Genomic DNA, 23,888 nt, shown 5'->3' on the forward strand with positions numbered 1-23,888 from the left:
CCCAATATAGAGATATACCTTGACGAGGTTTTGGGGCTCAGTTACATTGATCAATGCGATTGCTAAATATCTCCTTTTTCCTAATATTCATGGCAGGTATGCAATTCATTATTCACATGTTCAAGTTAGCAAGTAGCATTTTTCAGTGTATTTTCCATCATTTTTCCATATGCTTGAGGCATTATACCATTATCTAAGTTTGATGTGCAGCCTTATCCTATCTGCATTAGGACGTGAATAAATGTCTTGGAAAAAGTTTGCAAGTTTGGATATTATGGAGGATCTGAGCTCCCTCTGCGCACGGCAGATGCCAGGTAACTTACACAGGTGCCATTTGTTTCTGACAGCCATAGCCAGAGCTGTTAACCAAATTTTGATAGAAGCATTAAGTTTAGTAGTTGATCAAAAGCACCTCGCCTTTGCAAGGCTTCAATCATGATGTTTTCAGACAGAAATGGCCACTGATCTCAGAGTGTCATCAGCAGGTTGCAACAGATATATAGAGAGACTAGAAGAGTCAAAGAAAGGCAAAGAAGTGGACATCCTTTGGCCACATCCTACACTGATAACCGCTTCATTGTGAACAATGGCCTTCGGAAGCGGATGATAAATGCCACACAACTTCAGGCACATGTAAGGGAGGGGAGAGGCATGCAAGTGTCACATCAGATCATTTGAAAACCATTTACATCTCTTTTACATCATTTACGTCTGCGTGCTAGACAACCTGCAAGGGTAGCTCACCACACCTTACCTCTATCTATTAGACCATGTTCACATGTTGAGTATTTGGTGAGTTTTTTGTCTAAGTATTTGTAGCCAAAACCAGGAGTGGAACAATCAGAGGTGAAGTATGATAGAAACACGAACACCACTTCTTTATTTATTACCCACTCCTGGCTTTGGTTACAAATCTGCGAAAAACAAAGTCAATAACAAAATATTAACTTTCCAAGAGTTTTCATACTCTCAGTTACCACCTTAAAAATACAATAAAACAGCACATTTGTGGAAAAATAAGCTTTAATACAATTATCACAAATGGTAAAATAGACAAAACGTCAGTAATAAAAGTCATAAGAAGTGTCAGTGACTGCGGCGTAAAGTGCTGATCTGGTGATTTATAGACTAGAAGTACTCATAGAGACAGAGAATGTGGTTTAATCCGGTATCACCAGAATAGGTTCTGGATTATCAGACAGTCATGGGAGGTCAAATATTCCCTCCCCAAAAAAAAAATCTCTATTAGGTCATGTTCGCACAAAAGTTTTTTTTTTGTCCAAGGTTTTTGAAGGCATTTCAAAATTCACATCAAAATCCGCTTCAAATATCTTTGAATACTCTTCCTTTTGATTTTATGGGAAATCCACATACAGCGTGAGGCTTTTTACAAGTTGTGGAAAACTGCTGTCTAAAATTATAATAAAAAAAGTGACAGGTCTTTGAAGTAGATTCGTGGTGGAAGTTTTGATGTAGTTTTTCAAGAGGTTTTTTTTTACTTTTTGATACATTTTTAATTCTAATATGACATGTAGCCATAGGGTGTTTTATCAGTGCATTTCTGGTAAAAAAAAAAAATCCTTTCAGAGAAGGCATCGAAAACCACGCTTTATCTGTGGAAAACGTGCCAAAAGACTACATTAAGCTTTTCTAACATCCCATCTTTTTGAGCTTTTTTTGCGACGCTTCCATGCAAAAAATCGTAAAAAGAAAATGCACTGTGAACACCCCTGCATATATGTTCACAGATTTTTATTTTTAACATATATATTGAAGCGGATTGGTTTTAAATTCCACGTTAAACCCCCTTCCCCCCATATAATAATGAATATGTTGACGTGTAAATTTTTTTTCTGGCTGAAAAATCCATGTATAAAATAAATTCTTCGAAAAAATAAGACCCCGATTCATTATTGTTTCTCCAGTTTTCAGGAGAAATTTGTTCTTTATTAGAGACTTTAGTATTTGTACCTCATACAGATTTAAATTTTTCACGTACAAGTTCAATCCTCGTTTTTTCACGGACAGAACTCAAATCTTGTACAATTTATGGGGTTCACATGTCTGCTTTTTCAACAGGCTGAGTAATCTATGTAATATCACAGACATGTTTGATATTGACCCAAGTGTCAGGTCAAAATCTGCAATGTAGGCCTAAGGCTGCGTTCACACTTTGAGTTTTTGGTGAGTTTTTAACCTCAGTATTTATAAGACAAAACCAGGAGTGGAACAAACAGAGGAGAAGTATAATAGAAACACGTCACCACATCAGTATTTATTGCCCACAGATGGTTTTGGATACAAATACTGAGGTAAAAAAGTCACCAAATACTCAATGTGTGCACATGGTCCTAGCTGTGTTTCCAGGTTTTGCCTTTCTAGGCCATGTGCACATGTTGAGTATTTGGTGTGTTTTTTATCTCAGTATTTGTAGCCAAAACCAGGAGTGGAACAATCATTGACGCCCATTGCTCCTGATGAAGCTGTACTAAGTGACACGCGTTGGGCCAGGATTCCTCTGTACCCTTTATATGTTGCATAGGGACTCTGCATTATTGGTTTTGGTATCAACTATGTGATTGGGTATTATCCACGTGTTTATATGGTTTTGATTATGGTGACCAAGTGTCTCTGTAGAGTATATTTATTTGAGTTTTTTCCACATCCATAACTATTGTGAGAGGAATTTTTCTGCCGTTCACTTTATGGCAGGACTTACTTCTATGTATTGAAAAGGAGCAGATTTAAACATTAAGCTATGTGCCCACGGAACTATGTACACGTGGATTTTGCCGCGGAAAACCTGCAGATTTATCTGGATTTTCTAGATAAAGCCGCAGGTTTTAGCAAGTACAGACACTCCCCATGTTATCCTATGGGGAGTGCTGTGTCCATGCTGCGGTATGTGGCTGCGGAATATTCTGCGGATGTCTCGCAGCCGCACGTAATTGCATGTCATTTATTCCTGCGGAAATCCCGCCACTCCACTATGGAGATACAGGGCGGCACTTCCGCAGGTAAGTCACACGAATATCCGCAGGTTTATTGCAGCTATTTCGCTGGAATCCCACAGCTATGTATAGCTACGGATTCCGGGGATCAGCTGTGGGAAACCTGCGCGGACATACCTGCGGATATATCCGCAGGTACATAGTCCCGTGGGCACATAGCCTTAGTAAATTTTGGTGTTATATATGGAAGATACTGTATGTTTTTAATTATACACTAATAAAATTGGCTTTGATTTTATTTTGTGAGTGCCATATATTGTCAAGCGCTTTTTCTTCAGTGCTCAATGTTTTTGCTTGACTGTTGTGCACCCTCTTACATTATAAATATTTATTACTATAGCTCCTTACCTCCTTTGCATTCTATAGAATTTATCACAAAAAGTGAGCAAATACCACAAGACAAAAAAAAGTGATTTTTTTAAAGAATCGCAAATAATGAATTAGGGTCTTAATTTTTTTGAATGTTTTTCTGCTTCTGCTGTTTCAGTAGTCAATTTGAAGTATTTTGGGGTTTTTTTTTAAGCAGAAATTTTTTTTTCCAAGTGGGAAAAATAGCAAAAAAACAGCACCATAGGGGTTCAGAGTATTTGCAGCATTTTACTTATGTGGATTTTGAATCTGCTACTAAATCTGTGAGGAAAAAAACCTGTGTAAACAAACACTTTTCCAATCTTACGTAGATTTTTTTGTTGTTTTTTTTATAAAGCCCACATTAGGCTGTGTGCTAACAGAGTTTTTTAAGTTGTTTTTTTTTTAGCAGAAATGTTCCAAATCTTCCCCAAAATTTCAAAACTCCTAAAGAACCTTCGGTTTCTGCCCCAAAACTCAGCAAAAGACTCCAAGTGAACACAGCCTTATATTATAGTATAGCAAACATGTACTGGAGTAACTGATACTGGATTAAGTGGATTTTAATGTTTTGTGTCTTAACATGGAAACAGTTATGAAAGAAATTCCACTGTTTACCTGTCATACCAGGATTAAAATAATCAGATGTGCCTAAGGGTCCCTTCATACATGGCAGAATTCTGCAGACGGACGGGAGTTGGCATCTTCCTCACCAGCTCGTCTTTCCTGCAGCTTTAGGGCTTGTTCAGACAGGCATGTTATATGGACGGGTGTTGCCGATGGAAAAATCAGATAATGGCAGCATACACTATTCTCTTCTAGATTTTTGGATGAGATTTGCCCATTTAAATTGTCGCTCTATAAGTACAGATGCCAAATAGATGACAATCATCCTAGTTTTCTGGATGAAGGTTTTTCATATGCTCATCTAAACCCTCCATACTAGCTGTGTTTGGTAGTTGTCATCTTCTACCTCGCCATTAAAAAAAAACAAAAAAAAAAACAATGTGCCAAGTGCTCATGTGTATGGGAAAGTCGGGAAAGATAATTATCTGCTGAAATTTGATAACAGCTATCTCCTCTGCATGGCTACATTTAAGGGGCTCTCCAACAAGTAAATGGCCCTCGTCCTAGTGACATGTCAGTAAGGGCTGTAGTTAGATGAAACACTGTTCCCGAGACCTGTGTCTCAATGACTGGAGCTGAATTGTAAGCACATGTATCTCTGTGAGTCGTGGAGAAGGGCTGTGACATCACAAGAAATAAATCTCCTCTGCTGAGTACGGAGAAAGGATTTTTTTCTCCAGCCCCAAACTTCCAGACATAGTCAGTCAGCAGAGGAGATTTATTTCTTCTAATGTCACAGCCCTTCTCCTCATCTTTTGGAGGTGTGTGCTTGTGATAAAGCTTCTTTGTCAGTTGAAACTTCTTGAAATGGACTCTGTCAGCTTATAATGACTGTTTAAACAAAGGACAGGAGCTCGGTCTGTTATGGCAGGGCCAAACGTTCTCATCTGCTTGTTTTCCATCTATTACCATTACCTCCCTCTATTTTGATTAACAGTTTTGGTTTCATAGATCCAGAGAAGAGCGAATAGATGGAATACAAGCAGATGGGAAGGGGCACTGAACTGTTTGGGCATACAAAGGTGCCTTCCTTGCTTTGCACAGTCATTCTGTGCTGACACACGGCATGTAATATGTCAGAGTAGTCAATGGAACTCCTCTGATGGACATACACAATTTCCACCATACTTAGGACTTATTTTATATCAATATTTATCACATGGTGTTTCTTCAGCTCTTGTAAAACTACAACTACCACCCTGCCCTGACATCTCATATCTGCTAGGGCATCATGGGAGTTGTAGTTTTGCAACAGTTGGAGAACGACGGGTTGAAAAACCCTATTTTAGAGGGTCGTAGGAAAGTTTATTTTTGACAGTGTACAGTATTGGTAAGTATGCACAGTAAGTGGCCGTTTTGCTGGTCTTTCGAGTGTCTTCATATCAAATTTTACAGCATGATGTCCTCGGTTGGATGGATCCAATATTTCATTATTCTATGTGAGTCTAGTACATGCAAAGTTCCTATATTTCTCCTGCTGGATCTTGCCGAATATGCTGACAATGGTTGCTGAAGAAGTCTTGGTGGACCTCCTATTGTCTGCTGGTAATACTTCTAGTAGGTCGATCCATAGACAGAGCTAGCCAACCTACTTCTTTGAGTTTCAGGTTCAAGTTTTTGGGATAGAACATTCAAGATTTGGTCAAACTTCTTATACCTCTCAATCTGGTCAGCTGTTGCACCTTTATTTCCCCAAAACAGCCGCAAGGAAAATTCTGTCTTGAAGGCTTCTATTAGTTCTGGTTGAGGTATGAACCCTATAAGAGCATAAGACCACCTTAATATACTATTATCATATCACCTAACTCCTAACCCCCATTTACTAATTTTTCCATCCATATAAGTTTTTCTTACAACAGATTTTTTTTTAATGAAAAAAAAGGTATCAAAACTGTCTGACAATACCCTTATGGGGGTCCAACTGGGTAGGTGCCAGTTATTTCTCTAAGCTTACATCTACCATTAATCTTCCCTTTTTGAGCTCAGTCTAATATCTGTGGTGACTCCCACTGTCTCTTACCTTTGAGTTTGCTCTCAGCGTTGCTCTGGTACAGCTCCGCATTGGCAGCATATGATCGTGCAGCTTGGAGTATGCGTAGGAGACGTCCACAGCTATCATCTACTGCACCTCCCCAATCATCCTCTCCTTCCAAAGCCTTAAGTACTGGCAAAATGTATGGCACTACAACGTTGTTGGGTGATGGGTCCGTGAGGCCTGGTGGTTAAGAGCCAAAGTAAGAAAAATATGTTCTTGTAGATAGTGGGCAGTATTATAGGAGTTATATTCTTGTACATTGTATTATAGTAGTTATATTCTTGTACAATTGGGCAGTATTATAGTAGTTATAGTCCTGTACATAGCAGTGGTATTATAGTAGTTATATTCTTGAACATTGGGGCAGTATTATCGTAATTATAGTCTTCATAGGGGCAGTATTATTTAATATATAAATCTGAGTGTATGTATATTTAATATATAAAGCTGAGTGTATGTATGTATGTATGTATGTATGTATGTCCCCTAAAGGAATTCACACCGTCCCATGTACAATCATGAAATTTTGCACAGACACTCCATTTGACTAAGGGAACGTCATAGATTATGTTCTGAGGGGAAATTTTAACCCCACAATTGGCAGTTATTCGCCAAAAAACCTGCCTCAATTTAAGTCAATGGAGCTGGGAGACACAATGCAGCCAGAACTTCAGAAGAATGCGCAGCCACGCCCTTAAATAGAATGTTGGCGTCTCACAATGCAGCCAGAGACAGTCAGAGAGACAGACACAGACAGACAAAGAGACATGGAAAGAGACAGACAGGGAAAGAGACAGACAGGGAAAGAGACAGACACAGGGAAAGAGACAGACACAGGGAAAGAGACAGACACAGGGAAAGAGACAGACACAGGGAAAGAGACAGACACAGGGAAAGAGACAGACACAGGGAAAGAGACAGACACAGGGAAAGAGACAGACACAGGGAAAGAGACAGACACAGGGAAAGAGACAGACACAGGGAAAGAGACAGTGCTAGGCAGACAAAGAGACAGGGAAATAGTCAGACAGACAGGGAAAGAGACAGACAGGAAAAGAGAAAGATAGGGAAAGATCCAGGGAAAGAGACAGAGAGACAGACACAGGGAAAGAGACAGAGAGAGAGAGACAGACAGGGAAAGAGAGAGGGAGACGGACACAGGGAAAGATACAGACAGAAAAGGAGACAGAGACTGGGAGAGAGACAGTTACTATAACGGGCAACGTCGGGTGCTACAGCTAGTAGTAGTTATATTCTTTTACATAGGAGCAGTATTTTAGTTGTTTTATTACTGGACATAGGGGGTAGTATTATAGTAGTTATATTCTTGTACATTGGGGGTAGCATTATAATAGCTATATTCTTGTACATAGTGAGCAGTATTATAGTAGCTATATTCTTGTCCATAGTAGTCAGAATTATAGTAGTTATATTCCTGTACATAGGAGGCAGTATTATAGTAGTTATATTCTTGTACATAGGAGGCAGTATTATAGTAGTATTTTTATATTTATTTAACCCCTTAACAAATTACATACTATGGCCATCATCTGACATCTTACGGTCTTTGATGTGGGGTCCCATGCTGAGCCCGTATCTTTTCAGGCACATGTCGGCTGATCTAATCAAATGTCTCTAACAGTTGCAGGTGGAGTGGTGTTCCGCCTGCAGTTGTTAACCAGTTAAATTCCGCTGTCAATATATGATAGCGGCAATTAATGTGTTCTAGCAGCGGGACATGCTGTTCTGACCTCTCACCAGCGCTTCAGCAGCACAATTACGGAACGCGGATGAGTTGTCATGACAGCTAAGGATCATAAAATAAGTTAATCCGATTGATAAACAGCATAACGAGAAAAATATTAAAAACGACAGAATTGCAGTATTTTGGCTGCTGCAACAACAGAAAAAAGTGTAATAACAGGCGATCAAAATATTTTATATACCTCAAAGTAACATTATTAAAAACAACAGCTTGACAAGCAAAAAACAAGCCCTCACACAGCCCCATATCCCAAAAACTGAAAATGTTGTGACTCTCAAAGTCAAAAAGAATTATTTTTCACCACTTAAATAAAAACAGAAATTATATGTTTGGTACCTACGTAATGGTACTGACCTGGAGAATCATACTGCCGGGTCAATTATATGGTTAAATAAATGCAATAAATAAAAATAAATAATTGCAGAACTTTACTTTTTTACCATTTCGCCATATTTGTAATTTTTTTCCCGCTTACTACCATATGATAAAAGGGTTGGTGTCGTTCAAAAGTACAACTCATCCCGCAAAAAAAGAAGCCCTCACAAGGTAATATCAGCGGAAAAATAAACAAAAAGGTTATGGTTCTTGGAATAAGGGGAGGAAGAAACAGAGGTGCAAAAACGAAAAATCGCCCAGTTCCTATGGGGTTAAAACTATAAACTTGTGTCTTGCTCACATTCATCCAAGTCTCTCAGGGCTGGTTTGAGGTGCTTATGGAAGGCGATGGCGCTGTCTGTGTGCGTCTGACGTAGCATCTGCCATGTTTGTTCTAGACGAGCCACCTGCAAAGGACAAGAAATCTGAATAGAAGAATATGGCACTGTACATTACATATTACATGTGATACTGGTCACCCCATGGCCGTTACTCATATATTGTAGGATGTGATCTTTATGAACAATTACATTAATAGTGCTGTAACTATTGGTGTTTGTTTTTAGCACTGCCACTAATGTAAGCTGTTAAAATCACTGAAAACCAGCAAAACTGGAGAATCTGTATGAAATTGATCAAAATTTCAGACATAACATGCTAAATTTGGTGTCTAATTTAGGCATTTTAGTCTCTTTCCTTTACTCACATCCTGTCCATGTGCTTTAATATTTTCAGGACAAATAAATGTTCTAAATATTTAAAGAGGCCCAACCACCAGGATTTTCCTATATAAACTTAAGGCCCCGTTACACGCGTCGATTTATCGTCCGATCGCATGTGCGATTGCACCCACCCCCTTCGTTTGTGCGTTACGGGCAATTTGTTGCCTGTGTCGCATAAAGTCGGTAACCCCCGTCACACGTACTTACCTCCCGGACGACGTCGCTGTGGGCGGCGAACATCCTCTTCCTGAAGGGGGAGGGACGTTTGGCGTCACAGCGACGTCCCACAGCGGCCGGCCAATAGAAGCGGAGGGGCGGAGATGAGCGGGACATAACATCCCACCCACCTCCTTCCTTCCGCATGGCCGGCGGCTGCAGGTAAGCTGTGTTCGTCGTTCCCAGGGTGTCACACGGAGCGATGTGTGCTGCCTCGGGAACGATGAACAACCGGCGCAGAGAAGGTGGGACAATATTATGAAAATGAACGACGTGTCAACGAGCAACGATAAGGTAAGTATTTTTGCTCGTTCACAGTCGTTCAGTGGTGTCACACGGTACGATATCTCTAACGATGCCGGATGTGCGTCACAAACTCCGTGACCCTGCCGACATATCGTTAGGTATATCATCCCGTGTAACGGGGCCTTTAAGCCAGTGCTATATTGGCGCTATCATGCTGATTCTATACATACCTTTAGTTGTGAGATCGGATGTATACTTTCTGAAATATAGGCAAGTAAAGTTTGTGAAATGCACTGTTATATGATTGATAGCAGCTCCAGAATATCTAATAGGTGGTGTCATGACAAGGGGGGGTAGAACGAGGAAGTTACAGCCCCCCTTTCCACCACCCAGACCGAGCAAGCACGTGACTCGCACTCTAGCGCCCCTCTTATAGCCAGGCCAATTATGGAATTGCCCGACAATAAGCCAGGAGGCCGCTATTCTACTATGCCGATGATTGAAGGGTTCCCGGTGAGAGTAAGGTATATATTCCCCCGACTCCTGCGGCGGAATATATCTAATCCTCCCCTGATCTCACTGGTTGCCCCACAATGATCCTTGGCACAAACTCGCTGCCACCAATCGATTACGATAACTATTACGCTAAGCCCACAGACATGGAATTCAGGATCGAGATAACAGAACAGCCCAAGATTAAATTATATATTTTTAATCGCTGTAAGGGCTCACTACATACTACAATATATACAATATGGAATTTACAGAATATATATATATATATATATATTATATATATATATATATATATATCAGAGTACATTTACAGGTAAGTTATGGATCACAAGCAGGCATACAAATGTATCAATTACCTTAGGGTTGAGGTTTTGGCCCATGCAGGGGGGTACTGTGTGGAGCCAGGGACGTTTCAGGTATCCTCTACTACATGAATGACGCACGTGACCCCCAGAAGAAATACAAAGCGCAGACACCTGCACCTAACTTTTATCTTTTCTGTCTTGGGCTCATACGGCCCCCCCCTCATGACGACATCCTGGCTGGGAATTCGCTCCCCCTGCTGCTGGCTGAGAATAATCTAACGTTATATTTCCCAGCATAACTTGGCCCCTGAGCTACTCACACGGACGATATGACCCTCAATTTTGTCGCTGTGAATTGATCTCCATTTTGATAGGAAATATGAGAGTCCTGCGGGCTTCCTGTGGCCAGTTTTTAATTATGGAGGGCTATGCACATCATACAGTTTTGCCGAAATATGTGTTACGTGCGTTTGGCCCTCAGGAATATGAAAATATGCCTGTCTTGTTTGTGGGGGCGATGTACCCCCAATATCGAAACTCTTCTGACGGTTCCGAATCGTCTGGCGGAGACGTTTGAAGTTAGGTTATAAACCTGGAGTTCCCCTCCCACCTCCTGTGGGCGGCAATTCACTCCGCAGGGGGTGTGCGGGTTCAAGAGCTATCCTAATTGGATTTTGACACCTTCCCAGATGCTGAGTGATCTGAGGGGAATCTCTGTGTGGGAAGAGAGGGGTGACATCAGGTAGTAGCTGACTGACATGACTAAACGTCATAATTCTCATCATATCTCAGGATTTCCCTCACAGGTGGGTCAGTTTTTTTTAGTTATTCCGGCCCCTGTCTGCTGCCTGTCTTTCCTCCCCTGTCTCTTTTATTACAGGAGGAGGAGGGAGTGAGGAAGGACAGGGGGGAGGAAGGCCAGGCAGCAGACAGGGGCGGGAATAAGTAGCAAAACCCGACCCACCTATTAGATATTCTGCAGCATCTATCAATCAAGTAACAGTGTTTTTCACAAACTTTATTTTCCTATATTTCAGAAAGTATACATCCGATCTCATAACTAAAGGTACGGTATGTATAGAATCAGCATGATAGCACCAGTATAGCAACGGCTTTAGTTTATATATGAAAATCCTGGTGGTTTGGCCTCTTTAAATAAATTGGTCACATTTTAAGATTCCGCTTCGTTGAGCTGTTAATAATTCCCTTCTAATTCTCCACCATCTCAGGCTCTCGTACCTGTGGCACCATCAAGGCCTTCATGACAGCAGAAAAAGCGAAGAGATCCCCTACAAAGTCCTTCAGCTCAGAAGCCAAGCAAATGATCCGGTGTAAAGTGTGCGCTCGTTCTGTGACGGCTCCAGTGCAGCCCAGTATGTCCACAGCTATACCCAGCGAGAGCAAGTGATGTCTGGGCAGGAAGAGAAAGTTCATGTTATACTTACATGAATTAGAGGGAGAAGGAATCTTCATAAGGAGATAAGTCATTTTGTTAAAACATTACTTTTACTCCAGAGCTGCACTCATTATTCTGCTAGTGGAGTCACAGTGTATGTACAGTATTATATTAATTATCCTGAGTTACAGTATGCATTATACCCCAGAGTTGCACTCACTATTTTGCTGGAGGAGTCTCTGTGTACATACATTACTTATCCCATACTGGTTATAAGTCTTCAAAGCTGCACTCACCACTTTTCTTGTGGAGTCACTATGTACATACATTATATTACTTATCTTGTACTGATATCTTGTATTATACTTCAGAGTTGCATTCACGATCTACACAGGTTATGTAATACAACAGATTTACAGAGTCATTCCACGAGCAGAATAGAGAGTGCAGCTCTGGAGTAAAATACAGGATATAACTCAGGATAAGCTTAGGAAAAGTAATGTAATGTATGTACTGTACATAGTGACTCCACCAGCAGAATAGTGAGTGCAGCTCTGGAGTATAACACAGGATAAGTACTATAATGCATGTACAGTGACACCAGCAGAAGAATGGTAAGTGCAGCTCTGGAGTATAATACAGGATGGCACTCAGGATCAGTACAGGATAAGTAATGTAATGTATGTACACAGTGACTCCACCAGCAGAATAGTGAGTGCAGCTCTGGAGTATAATACAGGATATAACTCAGGATCAGTACAGGATAAGTAATGTAATGTATGTACACAGTGACCCCACCAGCAGAATGATGAGTGCTGCTCTGGAGTATAATACAGGATGGAACTCAGGATCAGTACAGGATAAGTAATGTAATGTATGTACACAGTGACTCCACCAGCAGAATAGTGAGTGCAGCTCTGGAGTATAATACAGGGTGTAACTCAGGATCAGTACAGGATAAGTAATGTAATGTATGTACACCGTGACCCCACCAGCAGAATGATGAGTGCTGCTCTGGAGTATAATACAGGAAGGAACTCAGGATCAGTACAGGATAAGTAATGTAATGTATGTACACAGTGACCCCACCAGCAGAATGATGAGTGCTGCTCTGGAGTATAATACAGGATGGAACTCAGGATCAGTAATGTAATGCATGTACACAGTGACTGCACCAGCAGAATAGTGAGTGCAGCTCTGAAGTATAATACAGGGTGTAACTTAGGATCAGTAATCCACTGTATGTATGCAGTGACTACTTCGCCAGCAAAATAGTGAGTGCAGCTCTGGAGTATAACACATGCTGTAACTCAGGATCAGTACAGGATAAGTAATGTAATGTATGTACCCATTGACTCCACCAGCAGAATAGTGAGTGCAGCTCTGGAGTATAAATACAGGATGTAACTCAGGATCAGTAATGCACTGTATGTATGCAGTGACTACTTCGCCAGCAAAATAGTGAGTGCAGCTCTATATTGTCATTCTGTATTGCCATACATACTAATGTATACTAATGAGATAAATCATTATTAATAGGTAATGAGCGTGCCAGAGCAGCACCTGCGTTCCAAACCTCTTATGGAAACAATCTACTTAAGTTCTCTTCTGGGTGTTATGTCACCCTGGTTACACTGGGAAGTGTTTTACAAGATCTCTTGGCAGAAGAAATCCCAGTCTGTTCCAGCTAAGTTATTCATGGCACAGCACGAAGCTGCTAAGCATCACTAAAGACATAGTATTCATCTAGGCGGGAGTAGTGCACGCTCGCACTAGACCAGTGTTGATGGACTAGAAGAAGCACCAATGTCTTTAAGGTGCCGCCATTTAAAAGAATTAGGCGCCTCTTCTTAGTGGTGTGTGCCGGTCCAGAAATCCTATTCCAATCAGGGACTGGAGTAGCATTTGTGGTGAAAATAAAGCACTTTTCATAAATCGGATGGGTGGGCTGTGGCCACAACCTGTCCCTGCCGGCTCCTCCCCGGCTCAGAAATCCAAAATATTACGACTTTTCAAAATCTTACTCCACTCTTGTGGTGCTAAAGCTTTAATGAATCCCAATCAATAAACTGTCGGATGACATTTTTTTAGCTTCAAAGAATTTGCTGCTTTTTTTCTTAAAACGGCGCCACACGTGCCCGCAGGTATGGTCTGGTATTGACACTGAGCTCCACTGACTGATGCTGAGCTTCACACACAACCATGGAAGCATGTGGCACTGTTTGTAGATCCAATCTGCCATGTTTTTAAATCCTGTGCACGCAGTACTTAAAGAGGAACCATCATTGTAACTTTTATTTCATATATCATTAGTGCTCATAAAATTGAGCAACTTTGTAATATATTTACATAAATCTGCTTCTTTCTGCTTCTGGACTGATAGTCATTCTCAAAATTTTTAATTCATGGGTAAAATCTGTATTCAATGAAGACTTTCCATTACTGAGATAGGAGATGATAGTTACACCTGATGAACCTATGCAAGGGCTGGCAAATTTTGGCACAAACCAGCGGTCCTCGAGTTGCGGCAGCCCACCTTTAGCCTGCTTATCTCTGACCGCTGCATTTAAGCAGCAGATGTTAAATGCTTTCAAAATTAGGTTGGCTGCTACATACACTGAACAAAAGTATCAACGCCTTTTGTTTATTGCTACCCTTTTAATTTGGCTAGCCTAAGGCACACCTGTGCAATAATCATGGTGTCTAATCAGCATCCTGATATGCCACACCTGTGAGGTGGATGGATTATCTCTGCAACGGAGAAGTGCTCACTACACAGATTAAATGGAGATAAGGTATGCACACCAGTGACTATGCAAGGGGAATACATGTAATAGCAGAAACTGCTGTGTGAATACTGACATGAAAAATCCAATAGCTATATGCAAGAGTGAAATGTGAAAAATGGAATCTGCATTACTGCCATGAACATATGAATCAAGAGAAATTTAGCTACTGAATTGATCAATGCAACAGAGCCCCAACACTACGCCAAAGTATGTCTCTACGTTGGGACTCCTAGCTTGTGTGTGTCCTCTCATGCAGTTAAAAAACTTACCGTGTATGGGAAGCTGAGACCCAGGCTATATATACGTATCATGTGGATTGGCAATAGGTGTTGTTGGGGAGGGTTCACAAACGAAAAACTACTAACAAATAAGGAATAACGTTTGGAACACAATTCTAAGTCTGAACTGGGTGCAAAAACCTAAAAAAACATCACTATGGGGAGATAAGGTATGCACACCAGTGACTATGGAAGGGGAATACATGGAATAGCAGAAACTGCTGTGTGAATACTGACATGAAAAATTCAATAGCTATATGTAAGAATGAAATGTGAAAAATGGAATCTGCATTACTGCCATGAACATATGAATCAAGAGAAATTTAGCTACTGTAATACATGTACATGTAATAGCAGAAGTAGTTTTTCGTTTGTGAACCCACCCCACTCACACCTATAGCCAATCCACATGATACGCATATATAGCCTGGGTCTCAGCTTCCCATACACGGTAAGTTTTTTAACTGCATGAGAGAACACACACAAGCTAGGGACCCCAACGTAGAGAAATACTTTGGCGTAGTGTTGGGGCTCTATTGCATTGATCAATTCAGTAGCTAAATTTCTCTTGATTCATATGTTCATGGCAGTAATGCAGGTTCCATTTTTCACATTTCATTCTTACATATGGCTATTGAATTTTTCATGTCAGTATTCACACAGCAGTTTCTGCTATTACATGTATTCCCCTTGCATAGTCACTGGTGTGCATACCTTATCTCTATATAGTGATTTTTTTTTTTAGGTTTTTGCACCCAGTTCAGACATAGAATGGAGTTCCAAACGTTATTCCTTATTCACTACACAGATTAGACAATTTTGACAGAAAAAGGCCTTTTGTGTCCATAGAAGATTTCTTAAGGCCCCTTTACACACTGAGACTTTCTAGCGATCCCACCAGCGATCCCGACCTGGCCAGAATGTCTGGAAAGTCTCTAACAGTCGCTGGTGAGCTGTCAAACAGGCAGATCTGGTTACCGACGCAGCAGCGATACGGACCTGCAGAACGACCTCGCTGGAAATGGAACGCTAGCACCCCTATGGGCTGGGTCGCTAACGATGTCGTTGTAACGTTGTCAAACACACCGATACATGCTGCGCAGCGGGAAACAAATGACCAAAGAATGATCCTGAACGACTTGTAGTGATCAGCGACCTCACAGCGGGGGCCAGGTCACTGTTGCGTGTCACACATTGCAATGTCGCTGGGGAGGTCGCTATTACGTCACAAAACTGGTGACGTTACAGCGATATCGCTAGCAATGTTGCAGTGTGTGAAGGGGCCTATAGATCTTAGAGTTCAGCTCATGATAATTGGGAGCAAAAAAGAAGTAGTTTATATTTTTGTTCAGTGTAGATATCCTAACATAACTGAGCTTACTGCATAGATACAGGATAAGAACAGAGACGACTACATAAATATAGGAAGAGAGCCGAGCCTACTACATAAATATAGGAAGAGAGCCGAGCCTACTACATAAATATAGGAAGAGAACCGAGCCTACTACATAAATATAGGAAGAGAACCGAGCCTACTACATAAATATAGGAAGAGAACCGAGCCTACTACATAAATATAGGAAGAGAACCGAGCCTACTACATAAATATAGGAAGAGAGCCGAGCCTACTACATAAATATAGGAAGAGAGCCGAGCCTACTACATAAATATAGGAAGAGAACCGAGCCTACTACATAAATATAGGAAGAGAACCGAGCCTACTACATAAATATAGGAAGAGAACCGAGCCTACTACATAAATATAGGAAGAGAACCGAGCCTACTACATAAATATAGGAAGAGAACCGAGCCTACTACATAAATATAGGAAGAGAACCGAGCCTACTACATAAATATAGGAAGAGAACCGAGCCTACTACATAAATATAGGAAGAGAACCGAGCCTACTACATAAATATAGGAAGAGAACCGAGCCTACTACATAAATATAGGAAGAGAACCGAGCCTACTACATAAATATAGGAAGAGAACCGAGCGTACTACATAAATATAGGAAGAGAACCGAGCCTACTACATAAATATAGGAAGAGAACCGAGCCTACTACATAAATATAGGAAGAGAACCGAGCGTACTACATAAATATAGGAAGAGAACCAAGCGTTATACATTAATATAGGAGGAGAACCGAGCATACTACATAAATATAGGAAGATAACCAAGCATACTACATAAATATAGGAAGAGAACCGAGCGTACTACATAAATATAGGAAGAGAACCGAGTGTACTACATACCGTATTTTTCGGACTATAAGACACACCCTGGTTTTAGAGGAGGAAAATAAAATTTTAAGCAAAAAATGTGGTCATGACACACTGTTATGGGGCGAGGATCTGCTGCTGACACTGTTATGGGGATAATGTCCCCAAATTCTCTACTAAGGTGCCGCATCCTGGTAATGATCCTCCTGCCTTGTATATACAGTATATGTCCCTCATCCTGCTATATACCGTCATCCTGCCATATGGCCGCATCCTGCTATATAACCCATCATGGCATATGGCCCCATCCTGCTCATAATATACCCCCATCCTGCTCATAATATACCCCCATCCGGCTCATATGACCCCATCCTGCTCATATGACCCCATCCTGCTCATATACCCCCATCCTACTGATATGCCTCCATTGTGCTCATATGACCCCATCCTGCTCATATGACCCCATCCTGCTCATATGACCCCATCCTGCTCATATGACCCCATCCTGCTGATATGACCCCATCCTGCTCATATGACCCCATCCTGCTCATAATATACCCCCATCCTGGTGTATGGCCGCATCCTATGGCACATAAAAAAAAATAAACGTTCTTACTCACCTCACCTTACCTCACTCCCTGCAGCACCGCTCGTCCTCCCATCTGTGTCAGCGGCAGCGCCGCTGAGTGGAGCCGTCCCCATTCCCTTGCTGCATCGCGATCATCTCCTGTGTCTGTGCCGGCGGCTGCGTGTGGACACGTGCGCACAGCGATGACGTCATCACTGTGCGCCCCGCTAGTCTCCACCCAGCCGCCGGTACAGACACAGGAGATGATCGCGATGCAGCAGGGTAACGGGGATGGCTCCACTCAGCGGCGCTGCCGCTGACACAGACGGGAGGACGAGCGGTGCTGCAGGGGAACGGTGAGTACTGTACACTGATTCACTGCTCCCCGCGCTGATGATGATGCACGGGGAGCAGTGAATACAGCCGCACATGATCACTCCAGGCCGTAGTTGCCAGGGGTGATCATGCGGGCCGGCTGTTAAACCACCGCCCATCATCCCGCCCACCTGTCAGTGCCTGCTTCAGCGCTGAGGGATGATGGGCGGGGGATGGGCGTGCATATTAAATGAGCGGGTCCACGTGGTCATGGCAGGCTGCTACAGCCTGCTCGTGCCCCCGATGACCCGCTCCACCGCAGCACCCACATTCCCCGCAGCCACATTCAGACCAAAAGACGCACCCCCCACTTTCCCCCAACATTTGGGGGAAAAAAAAGTGCGTCTTATGGTCCGAAAAATACGGTAAATATATGAAGAGAACCGAGTGTACTACATAAATATAGGAAGAGAACAGAGCGTACTACATAAATATAGGAAGAGAACCGAGCGTACAACATAAATATAGGAAGAGAAGCGAGCGTACGACATAAATAAAGGAAGAGAACCGAGCGTACTACATAAATAAAGGAAGAGAACTGAGCGTACTACATAAATAAAGGAAGAGAACTGAGCGTACTACATAAATACATTACCAAAATTGAGCCTATTATATATATATATATAGGAACAGAACTGAGCTTACTACATTAGTACGGGAACAAAACTGAGCTTACTGCAAAAATAATGAAACAGAACCGAGCTTACTGCAAAGATACAGGGACACAACCAAGCCTAGTACATACATACAGTACCAGAACTTAGCTTTCTACAGAATACAAAGCACACATACAGTACGCAGCATGCACACATACAACACACAGACATGCACAAACATACTATAAGAAATCTGGACTATTAACATAACAATAACTTTATTGGTATGAAATAAAATGACAAGTTTAAAATATCAGTAATTGTGTCAGATGACAGGGGGCGTGGTGTGGCTACAAGAACTATAATGTGATAAGTACAGTGCGTAATAACAAGAAATATACACGTTTCTCAATATACAATTAAATAAATCATAACCCATGGGCGAATACTGGGGAGTCATAGTTAATTATATAGTGAAGTGAGCAGCAGTATAATTATTGCACATAGTCCAGGGAATAAACAATAGCATGTACTGGTATAATAATCTCATACATTGCAGTAAGGTGATCTAGTCGAGCACCTGAAATGGAACAGCCTGTGAGTATTACTGCACACTCAAAGGGGTGACAATGAAGATCAAATACATCGGATAAGGTGCAATATGGATGAAAAAGGTAGGGTAATATTACCTGAAAATAATGCCAGTGTAGCATTCCAGCCACCACGTCCCTCCTCTCCTATGCACAAACATAAGCAAACATGCACACATACAGTATGCACACACGCACACACATACGCAGGCATGCACACATACAGTACACAAACATGCACATATACAGGATGGAGACATACACACATGGAAGCATGCACATCCATGGTACGCAGGCATGCACACCCACGGTACACAGACATGCACATGTACAGTAAACAGACATGCACACATAGTTTGTAGACATTCACAAATGTGCAATATGCAGACATGCTGTCACTCATGGAGTAGGATATGTCCGTGTACACAGTGGGATAGTTGTGCTCACACCTACGACTGTCTGGTGCATCTAAACTACAACTAAAAGGGGGAACACTATAACAAAAGTGGGCCCTGGCACTAGGGAGGGGGGATATGGGACACCACCTACACTCACCTGCAACTGTACCCTGCACTGCTAGCCAGCCCTATACAGGTTCTGCACCTGTCGCTAAGCAAGATACCTGAAATCCTACTAAAACCCTGCAGAAATGCTGGCTAGTGAGCTGGCAGGTGAGTACCGCTAGACCCTCTGCTGCACTAATACAACACAAGGGAAAGGTAGACACACAGGGGGAAAAGGATATAACACAAACTCCACGACTGCACTCAGACTCCAAGGCAGCAGATGGATGGGCTCAGGTCAGAACCCCAGCAGCTCCTTCCACCCAGGCGGCCAGGACAGAATGGATTCTATCAACAGCAATGGATGCTGGGAATAGCCACTATTTAAAGGTGAGGGACATGGTAACTAAGCAGCTGCACCTGACATGGGTTGATGGAAAGCTGCTAGCAACACAACTGACATTAACCCTTCATTCACCAAAGGAAAGAAACATTTCATATTAAGAGTCTCCCAACAGAATAAGACTCAGGCTCTAAACCTGTCACAGAACTCTATATGCGGAGAGACCACCGTGACATTTACACACACACACACACACACACACACACACACACACACACACACACAGACACACACACACACTACAAAGATATACGAGCACATACGCAGACATGCATTCATATGGAGACATGCAAACAAATGCAGACCTGAAGGCACACGGTACGTAGACATGCACACACAGACACATAGTCAAAGACACGTACACCGATATGTATACATACAGGCATATACATAGCTGAAGACATAGTTACAAACATACATATTAACAGACATAAATATATACAGCTATATACACTGATATACATAGGAATACACATCATTTATGCACACACACAGACACATTCACCTCCCCTTGGTGCATCGCCCATCCTGCTACTCTCTGTCAGGAACGAGGCTGTGTAGGTGCGCTACGTGATGGCTGTCACGTTACCTGACAAGGCCGCGCACATTGCACTGTGAGGTGGTATCTGCTAGCAGTGATGTGGATGGGCCTGCACAGCGCCTTTAATTCTGTTTGTGTGCCAGCCCTGCCACGTCACTGCTAGCAAACATGGCCACACAGTGCAATGTGCGTGACCATGTCTCGTAAAGTGACTGCCGTCATGAAGAGCCTGGAAGAAGAAACAGGCGGTCCTGCACAGCTGCTGGGGGTGTGACCCGGGGGGGGGGGAATTTTGCCCCCCCTGGCCCTTCTCACCCCTGACCCTACGTAGACAAGAGGGGAGACAGCGCTGCTTTTAACATCCCTTCTTCTCCTCTTTCCCGTCTACATAGAACTTTATGAGAACCAACTGCCATCTCCTATCTTAGTAATGTATAAATTAGTCTTCACTGAATACAGATTTTACCCATAAATTGGACAATGAATGATCAGTCCAGGATATATAAGATATATTACAAAGTTGCTTATATTCATAATTATCATGTAAATATCAAAACGCTGGTTAGTCTTTAAGTAAAGATAAAAATAAGGCAAGGAATAAAGTTTTGGTCTTGTAGGGTACTGACCTCTCCAGGAGATCCTTTCTTAGCTGTTGTCCATAAGGTAGTAATATTAACTCTAAACCTGATCGAACGCCCATACTCTGCTGTTGCTCTTTGGTAACTCCCCAGATATGAATCATCTGCAAGAGAGTAAAAATTATTTTAAAGGGGAGTTCCACTTTTAAATGTCTTCTGAATTATCATTAAAGGGCTATCCCAGAATCTATTTTTTTTTTTCAAACACCCTATAGTCGACTTCAGATTCATTGGCTATATTCCCACTCTTCTTTATGGCACCGCTATTTAAGAAATGAAAGCTGAGTTCTGATTGGTTGATTTTGCCAAAAAGGACAGTTTGTATTTCAGACAGTACAGATAAAGGCACAGTTGTATTTATTGTCTGTTTACGGGTGGGAGATGTAATTTTGACAAATATGGAGTTAAATATTCATGCTTTTAATGAGCAAAACTATTAGTAGTTTAATGGCTGTTAAGGCTACTTTACACACTGCGATATCGGTCCCGATATCGCTAGTGTGGGTACCCGCCCCCATCTGTTGCGCGACACGGGCATATCGCTGCCCGTGCCGCACAACATCGCCCAGAGCCGTCACACATACTTACCTGTCCGGCGACGTCGCTGTGACGGGCGAACCGCCTCCTTTCTAAGGGGGCGGTCCATGCGGCGTCACAGCGACGTCACTGAAACGCCACTGAACCGCCGCCCAATCGCAGCGGAGGGGCGGAGATGAGCGGGACGTAACATCCCGCCCACCTCCTTCCTTCCGTATAGCGGCCGGGAGGCAGGTAGGGAGAGCTTCCTCGCTCCTGCGGCGTCACACGCAGCGATGTGTGCTGCCGCAGGAACGAGGAACAACCTCGTTACTGCTGAAGTAACGATAATTGGGAATGGACCCCCGTGTCGCCGATTAGCGATTTTTCACTGTTTTGCAACGATGCAAAATCGCTAATCGATGTCACACGCAACGGCATCGCTAATGCGGCCGGATGTGCGTCACGAATTCCGTGACCCCAACGACTCCGCATTAGCGATGTCGTAGCGTGTAAAGCCCGCTTTACTTGCTCTGCCCTGTCTATGACAATGACACCACAGTCAGAGACGAGGATAGCTGCTTCACCTTTGACAGCTGCGGGTAGGTGCACAGTGCCCCGGTCCACCTTGTACAGTGAAGACGGGGAAACTATGCATGGGATTCTTACTGCACAGTAAAACTCCTAGAATAGCAGGTATCTACTGAGCATGTGCAACCTGTCATAAAAATACAACATACCCAAGGGCAACCAAGTAGGCAAACGCCTCAAAAGTGCAGACTTTCAGGAGGCAATATCTGAAGTAGTGAGCACTTTGGAAATTGACAGCATTTAACAAATTTATTTATTTTAGGATTTTAAGCCTATGAGCTGTGATTCATATGGTGGTAAAAACCCCTTTAAACTACTAAAAAATCTATTAAATCTACTAGATGGTTCCACAACGAGGGGCCTCCACCTATTGCAAAGGCAGCCATAGGACTCTGGGAAGTGTCTTCACATTTTTGCACTGGTCACGGTTTTCTGCGGTATGACATGGTATCATTTTCAATGCAGAAGAAGTCACCATCATGACCTTACCTGCACTGGTGGGGTTAGATTGTGGTACCTACCTGGCAGTCTTCTCTAAGGATATGAAGAGCACTTTCTTTGCAATCTCGTTGGCCAACGATCTCCTTAAGCTTGCGTAAGGCGTTCGATTCCAAAGGTTTATTGTCTGGAGAAAGTAGGATAGACTGGAAGGTTCTTGGTTGGAAAGAGGATGTGGTTTGTATTTGTGGTCGCACAAATTCATCCCCTTCTTCGGGAATTTCTATTATAGGTTGATTCACCTTGGAATAAGACATTCTAAAATTGGATATTTTAAGATTTTCAGGGCTGAAATGTAATACTTTAGAACGATCCATAGATTCTGAATGGAATGTTCTTGTTTTCTCAGTTTGGACCACTTTGGATTTGTCCAACTCAGAGTAGACTAATTTTGAATTGTCCATTTCTGAAGAAATGAGGTTGGAGACACCGACCAGTCCAGGGGAAGTCGCATTTGGTGATTTTTCCGCATCCAGAAAACCAAAAGTAGTCTCAGTGGCGCGGGCACGATTCCTCCATTTCTCCTCTGCTTTTAAAGTGTCTACATATCTCTTGGTTGTGGGAGCACGGGGGATTAATTCACAGTACGTGTCTGATCCTTCAGCTGGATCAGGGAGGAGCAAAGAAGGGGCTCTTATGGGTTTGGGGGGCGCCTTGGAATGTAGCTGGCTGTCAGATCCTCTCAAAGCACTGTTTCCATCATAGTCTAAGGGGACAACTAGTTGAGTTTTGGGTCTTAGGACTGGGTCACTGCCCGTGCGGAACATCGGGGACAGGGGAACGGGTAAAGGTTCTTCTGGAGACCCTGAAGTTTCTGCAGAAATGGCTGAAATGAAAACATTTTTGAGTCATGAGTAGGAAAAGAAAAGAATAAATGTTCATTGAGCAATCAGAAACTTTAAGTGGACTACTTTCTTCTTCAAATAGCTCTACACCTGTCCATGGGTTGTGTCTTCTATTGCAGCTCAATGACATTTAATTGATGGGGCCTAAGCCACAATACCTCAAACCAACTGTGGACAAAATTGGTGTTTCTTTTGGATATTTTTCTAGTCCACAACAACCCCTTTAAGGTAAACTATTATACTAAGGCCACAATGTACATCTTATCCCCAACTTTACCTGAGAGCAGGTTGCTGTCAGACTGGGCAGTTTGTATGGGTATTTCCTTGAGCACATCAAGGTTCCCAGGTTGGCTTCCAAATCTGTCTTTATTC

The 23,888-nt window shown here is 42.4% G+C and overlaps 1 protein-coding gene across 2 annotated transcripts in view; it reads right to left on the bottom strand.

Moving 5' to 3' along the window:
* Positions 1-1,005: 1,005 nt before the first annotated feature.
* Positions 1,006-23,888, bottom strand: part of LOC142311807 (breast cancer anti-estrogen resistance protein 3 homolog) — a 39,446-nt gene continuing 16,563 nt past the window's right edge. For both annotated transcript variants that reach the window (XM_075350560.1, XM_075350561.1), the window contains exons 5-11: positions 23,794-23,888; positions 22,695-23,497; positions 21,055-21,170; positions 11,406-11,577; positions 8,463-8,568; positions 6,007-6,201; positions 1,006-5,743 (exon numbers count right to left, since the gene is read on the bottom strand). In XM_075350560.1, the coding sequence (XP_075206675.1) occupies positions 5,541-5,743; positions 6,007-6,201; positions 8,463-8,568; positions 11,406-11,577; positions 21,055-21,170; positions 22,695-23,497; positions 23,794-23,888 (1,690 nt within the window). In that variant the 3' untranslated portion in view covers positions 1,006-5,540. The remainder of the gene's footprint in view (positions 5,744-6,006; positions 6,202-8,462; positions 8,569-11,405; positions 11,578-21,054; positions 21,171-22,694; positions 23,498-23,793) is intronic.

The sequence above is a fragment of the Anomaloglossus baeobatrachus genome, chromosome 5 (assembly GCF_048569485.1).
Source record: "Anomaloglossus baeobatrachus isolate aAnoBae1 chromosome 5, aAnoBae1.hap1, whole genome shotgun sequence".
Classification (NCBI taxonomy): domain Eukaryota; kingdom Metazoa; phylum Chordata; class Amphibia; order Anura; family Aromobatidae; genus Anomaloglossus; species Anomaloglossus baeobatrachus.